The following is a 21,449-nucleotide window of genomic DNA, read 5'->3' on the forward strand; positions in this document are numbered from 1 at the left end:
TTTGTTTGTGTCTGGGATTGTTACCATGAATGGTAGGACCTATAAGAGATGTGAAGAGTGTAAGATGTTGAGTGATCCCTGTGAAGGACGCAGATGCCCTGTACTTCTGTGAGTCAGCATTATCAGCACATAACAAAATTTGAAGGGGCCTAATTGTGTGTCTCCATTTGCCAGGCTGATTGAATTATGCAATATGCAGATTTGTGAGACATTCAGACGTGGTAGTGGCCCCATGTTGGACTGCTTGGGAACGTAAGGGCGGCGTGCTTGTCAGCAAGCTTCCAGTTGACCGTGTCTGACGAGCCCATGGGAGAATCGCTGTAATGTACGCCGAGCACATTGTAACCCTTTCACACCTGCACCTGTCATGTGATCAGCAGTGAGTCACATTCTGCAAGACCCGCAATGACAGTTGTCAGTGAGTATGACAACGACATAGGGAGAGGGCGTGTGGGGCAGCATCGGATATGACTTCAGGTCACTCTGACAGCACAGCAGTATGTCATGGACATCCTACATCCTCATTTGCTACCTCCATGTCCAACGGAGTTACAAGAGACAGAGCAGTGAAAACATATCCAGTTGTTGACTCACAAAACGGTTTTGAGCTGTGACGCATGTAGTCTCAAGTGAATCATTCATACAAAAAGAAAAGAAGAAGAAGCTAAAGTCAGAATGTGAAAAAATTGGGGAATGGAATAGATATTTGAAGACTTCACACTTGAAACTCCCAGTTTTCCTATTGTGAAAGTACCTTTGTGACCATATGCATTTCACTGACGATAAACTTTCTTTCTCCCCCTGGGTCTTGGCTCCATATTTTTTCATCCAGTTGAGTCATAATACTTGCATAGTATTTGTGAGGTATTGTTTCAGTCTTGCAAGCTAATCTAAAATACAATCCCTTTTGCATCCTAGAAAACAATGACCACTCTTTCTCTCTGATGAAGTCACCTTGGCTATTTTTGTGCAACTGCTGTTTCATTTCATCCACGGGAACAGATTGGTGCATAGAATCAGTTGTGTGTCAGATTGTCCCAAATTGTTTTTCACATTAGGTTGTAGTCAGGCTTCAACAGACATGCCACTCACTTTCTGGTACAGCCACGGCATCAGCTGGTTTGCACATCTTTTTAATTACTGATCTTGCAATATCACACTGTGTTCTTTCTCAGCATTTTCATATTTGATTGTAATTCTAGGAAGTTTGTTCATGAGTCATCTTACAGACATATGCCACATATGAATTCAGCCACCCATTCCTTAACTGTTGACTATGAAGGAACTCCCCCCATGAACCATGGACCTTGTCGTTGGTGGGGAGGCTTAAGTGCCTCAGCGATACAGATGGCCGTACCGTAGGTGCAACCACAACGGAGGGGTATCCGTTGAGAGGCCAGACAAACATGTGGTTCCTGAAGAGGGGCAGCAGCCTTTTCAGTAGTTGCGGGGGCAACAGTCTGGATGATTGACTGATCTGGCCTTGTAGCATTAACCAAAACGGCCTTGCTGTGCTGGTACTGCGAACGGCTGAAAGCAAGGGGAAACTACAGCCGTAATTTTTCCCAAGTACATGCAGCTCTACAACTTGACTAGAAGAAGAGATCGGTTGGTAGGACATGTTTTGAGGCATCAAGGGATCACAAGTTTAGCATTGGAGGGCAGTGTGGAGGGTAAAAATCGTAGAGGAGGACCAAGAGATGAATACACTAAGCAGATTCAGAAGGATGTAGGTTGCAGTAGGTACTGGGAGATGAAGAAGCTTACACAGGATAGAGTAGCATGGAGAGCTGCTTCAAACCAGTCTCAGAACTGAAGACCACAACAACAACAACATGAATGAACTGACTCCTAATAAGTAAGATGATGCCTGTAGAAAAGTACAGCAAAACAGTAATCTCAAAAAAGGACAGGATAGACAGTACATTCTGTAGGACATATTAAAAATGATTGGTAAAAGAGACTTGCCGTGTTAAATGCAGCTTTTGATTACATGATAATTGAATTGGATAGATAAACAATCTACTCGCTAAGTGGCGGCAGAACACACAAATAAAAGAAGATTATTATTAGGCGAGCTTTCAGAGCCAGTAGCTCATTCTTCAGGCAGAAGGGTTGAAGTGGAAGGAAGAGGGGTGAAGGATAGGTCTAGGAAAAGGGTAGATTTTGAGAAAGTTACCCAGAACTGCAGATCAGGGGAGACTTTCCAGATGGGATGAGAAGGAAAGACTGATTCCACATCTACATACATACTCCACTAGCCACCATATGGTGCATGGCAGAAGGTACCCTGTCTCACTACAATAGTCTGAATAAAATTACTTGACAGTTGACATCAATCACTTGCTGCAACAATGTTGCCACATTGGCTACCAGCTACCGTTTGGTTACAGGTGACAACAAACAAGCGGCTCACTTCACAAATTATGTTAAATGTTTAACACAGAGCAATTTTTCTGGTGGCTGGTGCAAGGTATGTCAGAAATGTTGGATACTCTGTCGACTATTGATTTAATGTGATCAGTGACTGAACTGGGGCAGACAACCCGTTTTGTATCCCTGACTGTAAACTTGTGTCCTAACCCAGCTGAGAAAATTGTGGTCAACAGTCTGCAGCAGTACTAATATCACTATCGCTTTGTTCATGGCGATTAAAGCTAACCCTTAAGGGTAAACTCAAGACAACAAAAACTCAGTTTCAGGGCTGAAAGCAAATTGAAATTTCTCCGTGTCATTTGTTACCTGTAACTATCCTTACACTAGCTGCACATGCTGCCATGTTAGAAACCAGTGAACAGTCCGTGTGGGCCCTTAGTCGTGGATTATAGATGACTGAGGCAGATTCCAAATGAAGAAATAATGACAGGACAAAAAATAAGACCAAATAGAACAGTCAAAACAATGATGAAAAATGATGCAGCAAAGTATTAAAAATAAAAAAATACATTTAAACCAATTAATTGAATGAAAATAATAATCACACTCATTTGGTTAGATTTAGAAATAAAAATTTTGCTACATTGATGAGATTCGAACCTACGACATGCTACACATTAGCTTAATCTGCCAACCATTGTGCTATGCCACAGCACTGCATGAAGTATTTATATATGTGAATGTAGTGACCCTAAAAATTTCAGTTTCACGCAGTGTAGTGAAAAGCTTATCTAATGTAACATGATCTCTGTGAATATGATAACTATAAGTATGATACTGAATTACACCTTGTGCTGATTTATTCGGTAATGTTTGGTTAGTGCTATGAATGAAATGTGTGTCTTTCATTAGCATTGTTAATGTGTGTTGTTTTTGGTGTAGTATCGCGTGTCATGAAATACATAATAAAAGTGTTGGGCTCATAATTCGGGATACAAATACATCAAGAAAGAATGCTGAACCAGGAATTGGAAGTGACTGGCCAATTTTGGTGGAGTTTGGCAACAGCAGACAGTTCAAGTGTGACGCTGACAACTCTTATTGACGTTTGAAGTGCCAACTATCAAGTAATTTTAATTCGACTGTAGTCAGTTCCTTTCCCGTTCCATCTGCCAATCGAGTGGGGAAAAAGTGAATGTCTATATGCCTCTCTATGAGTCCTAATTTCTCGTCTCTTATCTTCGTGGTCCTTATGCGTAATGTATGTTGGTGCAAGCAGAATTGTTCTGCAGTCAGCACAGTGTTCCTCAAAATCCCTCCAGGGATTCCCATTTGAGTTCCAGAAACGTCTCCATAATACTTGTATGTTGTTGTTTCAACCTACTGTTAACAAATCTAGTATCCTGCCTCTGAAATACCTCAATGTCTGCTTTAATTCGATCCCTTGTGGATCCCAGACACTCAAACTGTACTCAAGAAGAGATCACACTAGCACCCTATATGTGATGTCCATCACAGCTGAGCCACACAAGTAAAATCCACCCAACAAACGAAAGATGATTATTCACCTTCCCTACCATGACCCTCACAAGTTTGTTCCATTTCATATCACATTGCAAAGTTATGTCCAGATATTGAAACAATATGACTTCTTCATTCATGACACTACTAATGCTGGATTCTGGCACTATGGATTTGTTTTTCCGACTCATTTGCAGTAACTTATATTTTTCTACATTTAGGGTTAGCTGTCATTTATGGCACAAACTGGGAACTTTGTCCAAGTCATCTTTTATCCTCCTAAATCACTCAACAATGACACCTTCCATACACCACAACATCATCAGCAAACAACCATAGATTACTGTCCACTTTGTCCATCAGATCAGTTATGCACATAGAAAATATGAGTAATAGCGCTCCTATCACACATCCCTGGAACGATCCTAATGATACCCTAGTCACTGATGGACACTCACCATCGGGATAATGTAGTGGGTTCTATTACTTCAGAAGTCTTTGAGCCACTCACATGTCTGGGAACCTATTCCATGTGCTTGTACCTTTGTTAAAAGTCTGCAGTGAGGCACTATGTCAAATGCTTCTCGGAAATCAAGAAATATGGAATCTGGGTTTGTGAATTTTGTGATGGCAAACTTAGAGGAGCAATGCATCTGCATTAAATTTTGCGTGAAACTCAAGAAAACCTTTACAGAGATACACCAAATGATGCAGGGAGCCAATAGCGATGAGTGCTTAAGCCATACTCGGTGTTACGTATTATTCACACATTTTAAAAATGGCTTTACAAAAGTCAAAAATGATCCTTGTTCAGGACACTCTTAGATGTCCTCTGATGACGCTTGTGTCAGGAACGTCGACGAAATTGTGTGTGCCAGTCAAAGATTCACTGTCCGAGAGATTGTAGAAGAATGTAACATTTCAATTGGATCATGTTATGAAATGACACAGCATCTTGGAATGCATTGTGTTGCCGCCAAGTTCATTCCACGGCTCATGAGTCAAGACCAAAAAAACTTTTTGGATCTCACAAAAGAGAATGAGATGTTCCGTGTGAGAATGGTATGACCCCTGCAGACTTCTTTTTATTTCCAAAGTTGAAAAGGATGAAGTTTTGCAATGGAAGATGAGATAAAAGAAAATTCGCAGACGGCACTTTATGCGACCCAGCAAAAGGTGTGTCAAGACTGCTCCTGGAAGTGGAAATGATATTGGGAGCAGTGTATCAATTGTGGAGGAGAGTATTTCGAAGGAGACAATCCGTAGTAACTAAAAGATAAGCATAGAAAATTTTGTGGACAAAGTTCTGGAATTTTTTGAACAGACGTCGTATGACAAAAGAGCATGCTGAGTTGCCCATGAGCGATGCTTTGTACTGATTTGTGGACATAAACTTATTGGTCTCTATGAAACTGATTAGATTCAAACCCAGAATATGTTCAAGAATTCTGCAGCAAACTGATGTTACGGGTATTGGTCTGTAATTTCGTGGGTCTGTTCTTTTGCCCTTCATATATACAGGAGACGCCTCTGTATTTTTTTCCCCAGTTGCTTAGGTCTTTCTGCTGGGTGAGAGATTCACAATAAATACAAGCTAAGTAAGGGTCCAGTGCCATATAGCACTTTTTGTAAAACCAAATTGAGATTCCATCTGCAACTGGCGACTTATTTGTTTTTAATTATTTCAGGTGTCAGGGATGCTTACGAGGGTGGTTTGAAAAGTTCTTGAAACAGAATAGAAAAAAAGTACTTATGTCACTGAAACTTTTTTGTTTTCCAATGTACCCTGCTTGTAGATTAATTCACTTGGTCCAACAGTGTTCCAATACCTTGATCCCATCTCGACAATGATTTTCCTCCAGGCCTACAAAATAGTTGTCAACTCAGGCTACCAATTCTTCATTTAAGTGAATCTTCATCCACAAAGAAAAATTTTCTGTTTAGGGAAGAGGCATGTGTGGCAACAGTTCATACCTTAGTTTGTGTAATTTTACCATGGCGATGGCACACGCGTGCGAGCGTGCATTGGCTTGATGCTAGATGACTTTCTTCCTTATTAAACCTGGCCTTTTTGGTATACCTTTTGTTGTAATTTGTCCAGAAGGTTAGCATAATATTCTCCAGTAATTGTTTGCCCAGTGGGGAGACAATGTACAAACAGAATCCCCTTCTCATCCCAGAACACTGATGCCATGATCTTCCCAGCTGAAGGAATTTGGTGGCACATCCCAGAACACTGACGCCAAGTCCTTCCCCGCTGAAGGAGTTTGGCGGCAGAGATTCAGCATGTTTCCACTGCTTTGATTGTTGCTTTGTCTCGGGGCTTCCCCCATGAACCATGGACCTTGCCGTTGGTGGGGAGGCTTGCGTGCCTCAGCGATACAGATGGCCGTACCGTAGGTGCAACCACAACGGAGGGGTATCTGTTGAGAGGCCAGACAAACATGTGGTTCCTGAAGAGGGGCAGCAGCCTTTTCAGTAGTTGCGGGGGCAACAGTCTGGATGATTGACTGATCTGGCCTTGTAACATTAACCAAAACAGCTTTGCTGTGCTGGTACTGCGAACGGTTGAAAGCAAGGGGAAACTACAGCCGTAATTTTTCCCGAGGACATGCAGCTTTACTGTATGATTAAATGATGATGGCGTCCTCTTGGGTAAAATATTCTGGAGGTAAAATAGTCCCCCATTCGGATCTCCGGGCGGGGACTACTCAAGAGGACGTCGTTATCAGGAGAAAGAAAACTGGCATTCTACGGATCGGAGCGTGGAATGTCAGATCCCTTAATCGGGCAGGTAGGTTAGAAAATTTAAAAAGGGAAATGGATAGGTTAAAGTTAGATATAGTGGGAATTAGTGAAGTTTGGTGGCAGGAGGAACAAGACTTTTGGTCAGGTGATTACAGGGTTATAAATACAAAATCAAATAGGGGTAATGCAGGAGTAGGTTTAATAATGAATAGGAAAATAGGAATGCGGGTAAGCTACTACAAACAGCATAGTGAACGCATTATTGTGGCCAAGATAGACACAAAGCCCATGCCTACTACAGTAGTACAAGTTTATATGCCAACTAGCTCTGCAGATGATGAAGAAATTGATGAAATGTATGACGAGATAAAAGAAATTATTCAGGTAGTGAAGGGAGACGAAAATTTAATAGTCATGGGTGACTGGAATGCGTCAGTAGGAAAAGGGAGAGAAGGAAACATAGTAGGTGAATACGGATTGGGGGGAAGAAATGAAAGAGGAAGCCGCCTTGTAGAATTTTGCACAGAGCATAATTTAATCATAGCTAACACTTGGTTCAAGAATCATAAAAGAAGGTTGTATACCTGGAAGAATCCTGGAGATACTAAAAGGTATCAGATAGATTATATAATGGTAAGACAGAGATTTAGGAACCCGGTTTTAAATTGTAAGACATTTCCAGGGGCAGATGTGGATTCTGACCACAATCTATTGGTTATGAACTGCAGATTGAAACTGAAGAAACTGCAAAAAGGTGGGAATTTAAGGAGATGGGACCAGGATAAACTGAAAGAACCAGAGGTTGTAGAGAGTTTCAGGGAGAGCATAAGGGAACAATTGACAGGAATGGGGGAAAGAAATACAGTAGAAGAAGAATGGGTGAAGTAGTGAAGGCTGCAGAGGATCAAGTAGGTAAAAAGACGAGGGCTAATAGAAACCCTTGGGTAACAGAAGAAATATTGAATTTAATTGATGAGAGGAGAAAATATAAAAATGCAGTAAATGAAGCAGGCAAAAAGGAATACAAACGTCTCAAAAATGAGATCGACAGGATGTGCAAAATGGCTAAGCAGGGATGGCTAGAGGACAAATGTAAGGATGTAGAGGCTTGTCTCACTAGGGGTAAGATAGATACTGCCTACAGGAAAATTAAAGAGACCTTTGGAGAGAAGAGAACCACTTGTATGAATATCAAGAGCTCAGATGGCAACCCAGTTCTAAGCAAAGAAGGGAAGGCAGAAAGGTGGAAGGAGTATATAGAGGGTTTATACAAGGGCAATGTACTCGAGGACAATATTATGGAAATGGAAGAGGATGTAGATGAAGATGAAATGGGAGATAAGATACTGCGTGAAGAGTTTGACAGAGCACTGAAAGACCTGAGTCGAAACAAGGCCCCGGGAGTAGACAACATTCCATTAGAACTACTGATGGCCTTGGGAGAGCCAGTCCTGACAAAACTCTACCATCTGGTGAGCAAGATGTATGAGACAGGCGAAATACCCTCAGACTTCAAGAAGAATATAATAATTCCAATCCCAAAGAAAGCAGGTGTTGACAGATGTGAAAATTACCGAATTATCAGTTTAATAAGTCACAGCTGCAAATTACTAACGCGAATTCTTTACAGGCGAATGGAAAAACTGGTAGAAGCAGACCTCGGGGAAGATCAGTTTGGATTCCGTAGAAATGTTGGAACACGTGAGGCAATACTAACCTTACGACTTATCTTAGAAGAAAGATTAAGAAAAGGCAAACCTACGTTTCTAGCATTTGTAGACTTAGAGAAAGCTTTTGACAACGTTAACTGGAATACTCTCTTTCAAATTCTGAAGAGGGCAGGGGTAAAATACAAGGAGCGAAAGGCTATTAACAATTTGTACAGAAACCAGATGGCAGTTATTAGAGTCGAGGGCCATGAAAGGGAAGCAGTGGTTGGGAAAGGAGTGAGACAGGGTTGTAGCCTCTCCCCGATGTTATTCAATCTGTATATTGAGCAAGCAGTAAAGGAAACAAAAGAAAAATTCGGAGTAGGTATTAAAATTCATGGAGAAGAAATAAAAACTTTGAGGTTCGCCGATGACATTGTAATTCTGTCAGAGACAGCAAATGACTTGGAGGAGCAGTTGAACGGAATGGACAGTGTCTTGAAAGGAGGATATAAGATGAACATCAACAAAAGCAAAACGAGGATAATGGAATGTAGTCAAATTAAATCGGGTGATGCTGAGGGGATTAGATTAGGAAATGAGACACTTAAAGTAGTAAAGGAGTTTTGCTATTTAGGGAGTAAAATAACTGATGATGGTCGAAGTAGAGAGGATATAAAATGTAGACTGGCAATGGCAAGGAAATCGTTTCTGAAGAAGAGAAATTTGTTAACATCGAGTATAGATTTAAGTGTCAGGAAGTCGTTTCTGAAAGTATTTGTATGGAGTGTAGCCATGTATGGAAGTGAAACATGGACGATAACCAGTTTGGACAAGAAGAGAATAGAAGCTTTCGAAATGTGGTGCTACAGAAGAATGCTGAAGATAAGGTGGGTAGATCACGTAACTAATGAGGAGGTATTGAATAGGATCGGGGAGAAGAGAAGTTTGTGGCACAACTTGACTAGAAGAAGGGATCGGTTGATAGGACATGTTTTGAGGCATGAAGGGATCACAAATTTAGCATTGGAGGGCAGTGTGGAGGGTAAAAATCGTAGAGGGAGACCAAGAGATCAATACACTAAGCAGATTCAGAAGGATGTAGGTTGCGGTAGGTACTGGGAGATGAAGAAGCTTGCGCAGGATAGAGTAGCATGGAGAGCTGCATCAAACCAGTCTCAGGACTGAAGACCACAACAACAACATTGTCTCTGGGGTATAGTAGTAAACCAAAGTTTCTTCGTGGTCACAAACCAGCACAAAAGATCTTGTTTGTTTCTCCTAAAACAGGCCAAACATTGTTGTGATATGTCCATTCTCATGCGTTTTTGACCCAGCGTCAAGAGTCGCGGCACCCATCTTGTGAATACCTTTCAGATACATCTGGCAAGCGTGAGCAATTTCATGCCCTCTAAATTGGTGATCCTCCTTGATCATTATGCGCACTTTTGCAATGATTTATAGAGTAGTGACTCATCTTGGCTGACCTATTCATGGATGATCATCATCTAAGCTCTCCTGACCAAATTTAAATTCATTTATCCACTTGGCAACAGTTGAAGACAAAGGAGCAGATTCCCCTGGTGTATTCTGGAAATCGGCATGAATGTCCTTCACTTTCATACCTTTCTTTATGAAGTAATTAATCACTGCTTGAATCTCGACCCCCCCCCCTCCCCCCCGTGTACTGTCACGTCTTTGCAGATCACTACACAGGAACAACAACAGAGCCGTGTCACTGCCACAGCTCTCTTCCAAGAGCACTGACATGGCACGTGTTTACAGGCAACAGTCCAACGAATATCATGTGAACAACTTGTGCTAGCGCTGGCCTCTTGTGGTGATTGTTGTTAGGTGTCTTTGTGCTATTGTCAAATGACGGTATGTTTATATGATTCTCTTGCATGAATGATTTCTTGAATGCAAAATTTAAAACATTTATCTCCTACTGCCACACCAGACTGGTCAAGTGACTTGATGGAAAACTTTGACTCACTTAGTGATTTTACATAGGACAATAATTTCCCCTGCTTCTCAGCCAGATCTTTTGCTGAGGTATGACAGTGGTAGTAACCTTTCCTTGTTGGCATTTGGCATTCTCTTTTGAACTAAGAGTGCAGTAGCTTTTCCTTCCTCAGTATTTTCTGAATTTCATTGTTAAACCACAGTGGCTGTTTTGCATCCATAATTCGTTTACTAGGTACAGACTTGTTGAGAGTGCAATTCACGAACTATTTAAGCTTTGACCATAATCTCTCTACGTCCATCTTAATGGATCTAAGTGATGTCAGTTCTGTCTAAGTGAGATGCTAACATCTGCTTATCTGCTCTTTCTGGCATGAACATTTTCCTAGCTTTCTTGACTGATTTATTAATTTTTGTAATCTTAGTTGTTATGATGTTATCATGATTATTAATCCCCATCTCTATGCTGAAGTCATTGATGATATGTGGCCCGTTTGTAACTACAAGGTCTAAGATATTTCCATTGCATGTGGCGTGCCAAACTAGGTGCCCAAGACAATTTTCGAAAAGCACATTCAAAAGTGCTTCACAAGATTGACTGCACCCCCTGTAATAAAGGCATAGGCTACCATCTATACTCAGTAGGCTAAATTCACCTCCAACCAGTATTGCATGATCTAGGTATTTACATGCTACTGTCTGTAGACTTTCTTTGAATGGCTCCAAAACTGTCATAGCAGAACCGGGTGGCTGATTAAAACATCCATTAATTAACGTGATTTCACATAGACTTGTTATAGGCAACCAGATAACTTCACTGTCACAATCAGCTTTGACCTCAATAGAGACAATGGACACTCCCTCTCCTACAGTGTCTAACCTGCCTTTCCGATATACATTCCATTAATCACTAAATATGTCAGAGCTTTCTACTCTGGGCTTCAGCCAGCTCTCAGTCTCTGAGAATAATTTCAGTTGGAGACTTCCCTGGATGGCAGTAAATTCGGAAACTGTGTTACAAGTACTTTGACAACTGATAAAATTTTGACAATCTACACTGGAGTGAATTCAAAAGATAAACCTCAACCAACATTGAATGTATCTTGGTGATAAAGAGCCAAAATAAATAAATTGATGATTTTATTCCATTTCATCTGATTGAATGAAACACACACAGCATAACTACTCAGAAAACAACTATAGTGCGGATTACATTTACTATCATACATGTAGCACTCTGAGAACATTTCACCTTGTCATAGTAGTCCTGTGTTTTGTAACTAGGCAGTGCTTCATTTCACAAAGCGAAAGGAATGGCTTGTGTAAAAAAAAAAAGAGGAAATAGTGGTTGCTGGTGTTTTTAACACTATCATTCAGTTTAGTTCCTATTGTGAACTTTGCAGCTGGGATATGTAAATGCTCTGAGACTGCTATTGATAATATCTTTATGAACAAATCTAGGGGAAAAACATCATATCACAAAACCAATAGTAAATGGACTATCTGATCACGACATGCAGCATCTTGTGTTAAATGTTGAAACTTGTCAGGATAAAAAAATATTAAATCTGAGTACAGGAGGATAATGAATAAGCCAGAAATTGAGGAATCCAGGAAATTGCTCAAAGACATGAACTGTAGAGATATTTACCTGACTCAAATGGAAAATACAAAGCATTTATTAATAAAGTTACCTCCTCTTTTGAAAATTGTTTTCCCCTAAAGGTAACTCAAATCACACAGAAAAGTCAAAAGATAAACCATGGATTACACAAGGAATAAAGATATCATGTGGGGCAAAAAGGAGACTGTATCTACTATCTAGGAAAATTTCTGATATTAGCATTGTAATGCATTACAAAGAATACTGCAAAATATTGAATCAAGTAATCCAGAAATCGAAGTAGCTTTATTAAGAGAAAAAGATAATTGTATCGGGCAACAAAATAAGAACTGTATGGGATATAGTGAAGACAGAGAGAAGTGGGGCCAAAAAGGAAGTGGAACAGATAGCTCTAAAAGTAAATGAGACTTTGGTAACAAGTGCATGTAGTGTTGTAAATCTCTTAAGCAACACTTAATTTTTGTTACTGACAGCTCGGGGTTATCAGGTTTGGTGAATGGTGCAATGGAGTATCTGGGATCAGTCTTTGAAGAACTTCGTGTAGAACCTATTCGAGGAACTTTGAATTCCAACCATTGCTTCTCAGTATACTTACTCCTTAATGAAATTTGTTGCAAGTTATATATCTATATTTCCAACAAATAGCTCAATACATATTATCAATACTAGGAATAAGAAAAATCTACATAAAGACGTAAAATCACTTATGTTGGTCCAAAAGGGGGTCCAATATTCAGGAACACACATTTTCAATAAATTACCAGCAACCATTAAAAACTTGGTTTCAGATAAAGCACAGTTTAAACAGAGTTTGATTGACTTTTTGATAGGCAATGCCTTCTACTGTATAGATGAATATCCTAACAGAGACTGTTAGGCCAGCGTAAGTATAAATATGTTAGATTTAAGTTTTGACAGCACTTGGTTGCAACAGTCAATATTAGGTATTTTGTGTATGCTAAATTTATTAATAGTGCATAACAATGTTTCATTCTGACAGCGTATTAATTCTGTAAATATTAGCTTTCCCAGTTTACTGTATTGTATTCACCTATTTTGACAATCTCGTGACAAATGATCAGGGTAGTATTCATTATATTAAAATGTTTTGTGTTATACATTCTGACATGTTCCACACCCTCGAGAATCATCTCATTTTTTCGGTGTATGTAACGAAAACTGAATCAAATCAAATCCAATCACCATCTCTCGTCATGTAATAACTTCACTTCTTCTTCTTTTCTTGTCATCTCCTGTTTTTCCTGTACTCGTCCATCTCCTCCTCATGTTTTCCCCCTTTATTCTATTTGTGTTGTTCTCAATCCCCTATTTCTTCTGCATCGAAAGCCTTTTATTTTTATTTATTTATTTTTTTTATCGAGGTGAGTCTCTATGGACTGCGTGGTAACAACCGACTTCACTCTAGTGTCCAGGTCTTGTACTTGCTCCAGCTTTGACTTCCTGCCAGTATCTTCTGAGTCCCTCCAAGAAGTGCCTTTTTATGCCCTTCAGATAATGGTCCTCACTGTCTTTCGGATGTTGATGCCATGTTAAAACCTTGGTAGTTGGTCACCAATCTTCTAAATTTGTTCCTTTCAGGAATTTCTCTCTGAGACACCAATCTGCTTAAGATCTTTTTCACATTCTTTGAACCATCTCGGCCTCGTTTTCTTAGATAGGATGAAACTCTGTATTCTTTTTGTTAGTCGATCACCGTCCATTTTCATGAGATGACCATAAAATAACAATCATTTCTTCGTAATGGCTGCTGTGATAGGTTCTGTCTTGCTGCACGAGTCCTCATTTGCTCTCATTCGCCATTGTCCATCGACCCATCTATTACCTTAGGATTTTCCTTAATATCCTACACTCACGCTTTTCCAGCCGCTCAGCTTGACCTTGTCTATTCGTGGTCAAAGTTTTGGATGCTTATAAGCCCTCAGGTTTTACAACTGTATTATAATGTTGGAACTTGGCCCATATACTCATAGACTTTTTGTTATAAGTATTCTTTGTCAGTTGGTATGCTTGGTCTAACTTCCTCATCCCGACAATTGCTTCTTCTTTTAATCCATTCTCCTGGTGGATGACTTCACCGAGATACCTGAAATTCTTAACTCATCCGATTTTTTCCCAGGTTGGTTATCATCCATTCAGGTCCGTTACAGATGTTCATCATATATTTTGTCTTTTGAATAGAGATCCGGAGTCTAACTTTTTTCAGCAATTTCTGACAGCCTATTTATCTTGTTGACTGCTGACTCTATGTTGTTAGCAAAAATGGCCAGGGCAGCCGCAAAATCTAAGCAGTCAATGCACACCCCTTTGTTCTTAGGACCAAGTCTGAACCACTCTTCATTTGTTTCTTCTTGGGCTAATAACTTTCTCCACTCTCGAATGACCTTTTCCAAGACACAATTGAAAAGGAGAGGTATAGTCCATCTCCTCGTTCTATGTCCGTTTTGGTTGTAAAGGGTTCAGATACCTCACCCATAAATTTAATTTTTGACACTGTGTTAGTAAGAGTTTGTTTGATCAGCTTTCTTGATGTATTATCCATCCCAAACTTTTCCAAAATATTCATTAATGCCTGTCAGTCGATGGAGTTATATACTTTTTGAAAATCAACAAACATGACCACATAGTTATTTCTTCCAGTTTTTTGGACCTGATGATGTTCTTCAGGCTAAAGATCTGTTCTGCGCAAGAATCGCCCTTTCGGAAACCAGCTTGATAGTCCCCAATCAGTTGGTTACAATGACCTTCTATTCTATTCTGTATCACTTTGGAGAGAATCTTATATGGAACAGATACTAATGAGGTACCCCTATAGTTATTGACATTCAATTTATCACCTTTTTTGTGTAGACGATGGATTAAAGCTGACTGCCATTCAGTTGGTATCATCCCAGCTCTCCAGATCTCCTCAAAAAGTTGGACTAGTATATCTAGAGTTTCATTATTTGCCAGCTTCAGTAGTTCCACCACTATTGAATCCTCTCCAGCTGCCTTATTATTCTTAAAGTTGTTGATGATCTCTTTGGTCTCCTCTTTACTAGATGGAGATGAGGGGTAGTTTGTGGATTGGGGCACATACACGGAATCTTTCTTTTGGTTCATCACAATTAAGTAGGTTTTCAAAGTAACAAGACATGATCTTGCAGTTTTCTTTGTTGGTCAGGCCGAGTGTGGTGTGCGTACTGTAAGACCTTCAGTACACACACCATCAGATTATTTGACTTGTTGCTCTAACGAAGTAAGCGAGTGTCAGCAATATGTCTCGTGGTCTTATCATGGTGTGTTTATCTTCTGCCATTAGGTCAGATGATAGAAATGCCACTTGCACGCTTAGAGTAGCAGATTGACGGTGACCAACTTTAAACAGAACTTGATTAATTTTCACACACATTTATTAAAATAATAACAAATATAAAAATTACTTAACTTGGTTCTGGATGCTATTTACAATTGACAATCTGAAGTTCTTTGGGATTGGTACGTTAATCTTAGTCTCACATATATCTCAGATACTTGACAAAAGTGTCTATACATTTATCTTCATGGCTATGTACAGGAATATGGTAATCTTATTAGGCGCAGACTGAATCTTGACTATGGACTGGTACAGACAATTGTAGAACTCGACAGACTGGTACAGACTAATGCAGACTGGTACAGACTAATGCAGACTGGTACAGACTGGTGCAGACAAATGCAGACTGACTGATCGAAGGTCTTTACACTCGTTATAATACCTCGCACGTTCATGTATCACTGCGCGAGTGTTATGCGCAAGGAGAAAATGTTCTATGTTAGCAGAAATCTCATTGGCTGCGCTACATATTAATAAGTGGATCGGCGGAAGCAGAATTTGGTCCGTCTCTATGGGAGCGCCATCTCATAGTGCGGAGATGGACGAGCGCTGCGCCTGCGCTGTTGTGCTTAGCGGGGCGCACTCTAGTGGGCAATTTGTGTACGCGCTGAATATGCGGAACTATGTACACAACACTGAGCTTTCCATTTTCGTCTCTAAAACAAAAACTAGGGGCTTGGTATCCTTTCAAATTCGATTTGAACGTCTGATAGAAGTCTCTGACATTGTTTATCTGAAAACGCTGATCGATCTGTTCTAACTGCGGTTTCTCATGCAATTGCTTAGACCTTCATAGAGTTCTGGCTGCATATTTTCGAACTTCATGGAATACATCAAAATCATCAGGTCTCCTGGTAGAGTTCCACTTTTTCCATGCACTTGCTGTTTGGGCCACCACCTCGCCACAAACCTCATTCCTGATTCCTCTTTTTAGCTGTCAGGATTGTAGTATTAGCTGCTTGTTGGATCATGGAGGCAATGTCTGCCCATTTATGGGATTCAACTGTCAGTTACTGGTGGCATTGTTCCAATATATTTTGATTGATTTTGAGCTTCGGAATATCATATTTATGAATTTTATTTCCGGTTTTCACGGTCTTATTGAGAGGGATGAAATTAATTTTGATCTTGGAGAGGTGATGATCCTTTTAAATTCAGTATTTTATCTGTAAAAAGGTTTCTTTCTATTATTTCTGATTGTTTGATGTTGTTTCTTTCTTATTTCTGTAATCCATGCTATCATTGATTCCTTCTTCCAGAACTACTCATTCAGTATAGGTCTCTAAAAAAAGATTAATCTTCTTTTAGCCATTACTTCTGATATTTTCTCAAAATTTTTGTAGATCTCCTCATTACTTCTCATTTTCCAGCCATCTGTAGCTTGTATTGCAACCATTATTTTCTAATAATCCTCCTTTGAGGATCCTCTGTTCTGTCCAGCTTATAGTTCATCATTAGGCATCCTCATCCATATAAACATCCTGGTCATACCACTGTGGGATAGTGTTTTAGTTTTGTTTTTTTAGTTGTGCATTTCTTGTTGTAAATATCCTTTGTCAAATGATTTGCTCTCTCCAGTTTGCTGACTCTTGCATCTACTGTTAATTCTTCTAGTCCATTTTGTTGTACAGTTTGTCCAATATATTTAAATTTACTTACTAATGCTATTTTACATTTTTGTTTTTCTAAGAATGTTGATGCATTGTTTGAAATTGTCATCAATGTTGTTTTTTCAGCTGAAATTTTGGGACCAGCTCTCTTTGCTATTTCTTCCAAAAGATTTCTTTCAATAACTGTCTGTCAGATTTTTTGAAAGTATATCAGAATCATCTGCAGAAGCCAGGCAGTTTACCTTAATTCCACTTGTTATTCGTCCTAAAATTATTGGTTCAATTTTGTGATTTTTTTTTCTCCAAATTCCAGATACTTTCTATTTTTTCTAGAATGTAGTGTTACAGTAAAGGTGATAAACTGTCCCCTTGTCTAACACCAGTTTTTATTTCAAATGGTTGAGATACTTCTCCCATAAATTTAGCTTCAGTCATCCTATTTGCTATTGTTTTGAGGATTATGTTTGCTTTAACACAAAATTCTTTGATGATTTTACCTATAGTTTCTCTGCCTACCAAATCAAAAGTTTTCTTGAAACCAATACATGATACTATTATAGGTTTGGTTATTAGCAGTCTGTGGAGGATTATCGATTTTCTAATAAACATCTGCTCTGTGCAGGGTCTTCCCTTTCTAGAGCTCCTCGAGATTCTCCCAGTTATTTGTCTAAAGTTTCTACAACTCTGTCCAGAGAATTTTTGATAATATTTTGTATACCACTGGCAGAAGTGAGGCATCTCTGCCATTGTTGACATTTTGTGTGTCCCCTTTTTTCCATAGCTGTGGATTAATGCTTTCCATAATCTCTTCAGCTTTCCAAATGTTCTCAAACAGCAGTTGTAGATCATTTGTGTGTTCTGACTATTTCAATAATTTTGCTGTAGTGGAGTCTTCATTTGTTGCTTTGAAGTTTTGGAAGATTTGATGGCTTCATGAATTTATTGCTCTGTTAGTGGAAAATCTTCCTCCAGATGTTGTGGGACTGCTATTATATATTGCTACAATGTGCTGTTATTATTGTTGTTGTTGTTGTTGTTGTTTGGTTGCCTGTTCTTCAGCACTTTCTTTCTGTTTCGTTTATCTATTTGCCGCCATTTTAGCCCATTTACCGGTATTTTCAGCTTGTTCTTTACTTATTTGACCTTTTGGTGGCTCCTCTTGAAGAGATCTTATTTCTCGTCATTTAAAATTACATCATCTGCTGCTCTTTCGCAACTGAATTTCATCATGTCCATCTTCCTTGACTCAAGATCCTGAATTTTCATCCTTAATTCTTGAACAGTCTCATTTCTCTTTTTACGTTTTCCAGATGAAGAAACTTTTGGTCCTCAAAGCTAAGATTAGTATCAGTTTTTTTATTTGTTTCTGCCTATGGCTGCTATATCTCTTTAGTTAGAATATTTTCTCTCTCTGTATTTGATTATAGTCTAAATCTGAATATTTTTATAAGTACATTTGTTGCTGTAGCATTGAGTAAAATAAATTGTATTGCACTGCCTGTAGCATGTAGCACCATTTTGACTGTTAGTCCTCTTGCTGTGCAAAAAGTAGCTTTGATGATTACTTAATGCAAGTATTTTGTAAGAGCTGTGGAACGGTTAGTATCTGTTTATATTTTTCTGATTAATTCAAGCTCGTCAATGCACATCCTGTGTTAAGGAAATATTTGAACTGAATTTACTGTGTGTTAAATATAAGCAGTGGATCCATTGCGGTAGTCTTTTTGGTAGAAATATGTCAAGGTGAACAAAACAGGAGATGGTGAAGGAAGAGAGGGAAAAGATCAACATTTGCTTCTCATCAGCAATATAACTGGGTTGCAACATTCAGTGAAAATTATCTGTGACAGGAAGTTGTCAGAAATACATTTTTTGAAGAAAATTTATGTTTGTATAAGCATTTATTAAATTTAAAAAGTTGGATTTCATCTGTTAATACAAAAGATAATGTTTTGCATTGCAGGCATGATGAACCTGTCAAAGATGAAGAATCAGCCAATGATTCTTATTGGAGGATAACAGTATGTATAACTTAAACTTGAGATTCTTGAAAATAAAGCTAGTCAGTATTTCTTAACAGTACTGATTTAAATATATCTAAAAGATCGCTGTTACCTAAATGAAAGTTGACGAGCAAAGTCTTAGTGGACATTTGTATAAAATTGTCATAGGTGTTATTTACAAGAAGAGTAAATAGTTTCAATAGGAATGTGGTGAGACATTTAACAAATGTCATGACCACACATTAATAGGACCTTATAACACTACCATTATGATATTAGTATGCTTTTACGTAAATAACAGAAACCCTGTCTCTATGTTGCCACGTATAACCCTCTTACTAAAATTTAGTTTAGTTTCCAAATAAAATACACTATGGAAGGATAGTCCTGTTTATAGGAAAAGATAATCAATAGAGTTATCCTTCTTACAGGATTTACCATGTGTTGCGTCTAATGGACTATTCACTTCTTTTCCTAAGATCTTACCCAGTGGCTAGATAGGAACACAGTATGAATAATAATATACTGAAGCTAGGACAACTCATTTCCAAGTTCATTTAGTGATTTAAAACATGTACTTAATGGTCACCAACCTATCCTGGCAATGAAATAGTGAAGTATTGGAGAAGCAGAAATGTGAATTTTGCCTACTTTCTTGCTACTGTTTAGTTTGGCTCTTCAAATAAATTACCCCACTTAAACAATTTTGGGCTACATCTTTATACATTATGTTTTTAAAAAAGAAAAAACCCAGTAGATAACTTCAAGGAAGGTAAAAAAAAATTAGCCGGGGTGGGGGGGACTACCTTTAGAAAAGCACTTTCCATAATCAAGAAACTTAAATACTTAGACACTAAAGCACACACTTTTTAACTGAACATTTCACTTAAAGAAAACCTCTTTCTTGGTGGAATTTACTTTCAGAAGCTATTATTCTTTGAACTAATTCTGTATAGCCATCTAACAGGTTCTAGTAACTTGGCTTCACTCTGATTGAATTTTATGTAAGCAAACCATAACACTTTGCAATAGTTAAGAAAACATTTTTATTATTTACACTAAAGCAATTTAAATGGTGCCTCTTTATATTAACTTGGCACTTCATAAGTCTGTAAAACAGGACACTCGGATTAATCAAACACCAGGAAGGAACCCTATACAGATGTATGATTAGGATGAAATAACAGGGTGAGCCAGTTTCCGTAAAGTTCAAGAATGATTATTAAAACACAGTTTAAATTAATGGTTCATGCTGTACAAAGGTAAAAATAGAAAAAAATCTTATCTGGTGGCTGTAGGCTTGGGTGTGGCGAACAGTTATGATGGCTACACTACCCACACTACGGCCTGCAAGTTTCTTGCTGTACGGGCTCAATTTATCTTCTTGGCTTCATTCAGTTTTACATACAGTAGCTCAACAACTCGCAGCTATGCTGTAAGCTGTTTGCAGTCTTCAACCGAGGCATTTTTATGAAAATTTGCAGGCAAAGCTTCTGCTCCACAAAGGAGTTACCTCAATCACTGCTGCCTTCAGACTGTGTGACTTACTTCCCGAACTTGCTCAAGGTAGCACGCCAATTCGCCTTTCGCACCTTTTCCACTCGCCACAGCCATTTTCGTTTCAAACAAAAGCACACTGGCTTTTACATAACACCTATTTCTTACATTGTTCAAAAGCATGACCATTTCTTAAATTGTCAAATTTACAACAACATGAACAATTTATACACACACATATTTTTAAATACAAAATGTTATCAAAACATTATTTAGACACTTGGTATCCTTTGTAGAGGACTTGGGCAGGTTTGTCCCATCCTAGTACACATTATTTTGTTACTACCCTTCAGATATTCCATTTAGCTACATCTACAATAATTCCCAATGTTCTGCCTTTTGAGGTGTCCAGTGTGGGTTGCTCTCCACTTCCTGGGTGTATTGTATCGAGTTACCTTTTTCAAATTTCCATGAGGGTTTATCAATGTATTTTGTAACTGATATTTCAGCACCAATGATAACTTTTGTGAGCCAATGTACACTCCTTGAAAAATGTTTCAGTACTACTATTGAGTGATTCAGTGGTAATTTGTTCTCATCAGTGGAAAAGATGGATGGGTCAGGTTTTGTATCAGTTTCCATCTGCCTGCCCAAAACGTTTTAAATTCCTTGGCATCAAACTTAGATAATTTCTTGTGTGTTGATCCATTCGAACAATGGTTCTCTATTTTTGTCTCTATTTATGTATCTCCGGGTTGTGTTTTGGAATTAAAATCTTAAACATATACGTGCTGTCTAGTTGCTGTGTGTAAGACTAGTGTCAGACACTTTCCGTTAGGTGATTTGTGGACTGATGTAATAACCAGGCCTTTGAGTTTTATCCTAATTACTTCTACATCACTAATTTTCTGACAGCTTAAGCCAGCATAATCCAAGAGCTGTTTCTTTCTTCATTTATTGTGGATGCACCTAACAATTGAGAGGAGTATTGATATTGCTTTATATTGCGTAATCTTGCATGTAGCTGCTGAATTATCACCTAAATGCATTTCCTATAGAGCTATAATACTGATGGCATGCTCA

The 21,449-nt window shown here is 38.7% G+C and overlaps 1 protein-coding gene across 1 annotated transcript in view; it reads left to right on the forward strand.

Annotated features, from left to right (window-relative positions):
• Positions 1-18,885, forward strand: part of LOC126471397 (molybdenum cofactor biosynthesis protein 1-like) — a 62,329-nt gene extending 43,444 nt beyond the window's left edge. Inside the window, exon 5 of the mRNA XM_050099522.1 lies at positions 18,830-18,885. Within this exon, the coding sequence (XP_049955479.1) occupies positions 18,830-18,885 (56 nt within the window). The remainder of the gene's footprint in view (positions 1-18,829) is intronic.
• Positions 18,886-21,449: the final 2,564 nt, after the last annotated feature.

This window comes from Schistocerca serialis, chromosome 3 (genome assembly GCF_023864345.2).
Source record: "Schistocerca serialis cubense isolate TAMUIC-IGC-003099 chromosome 3, iqSchSeri2.2, whole genome shotgun sequence".
In the NCBI taxonomy this organism is placed as follows: domain Eukaryota; kingdom Metazoa; phylum Arthropoda; class Insecta; order Orthoptera; family Acrididae; genus Schistocerca; species Schistocerca serialis.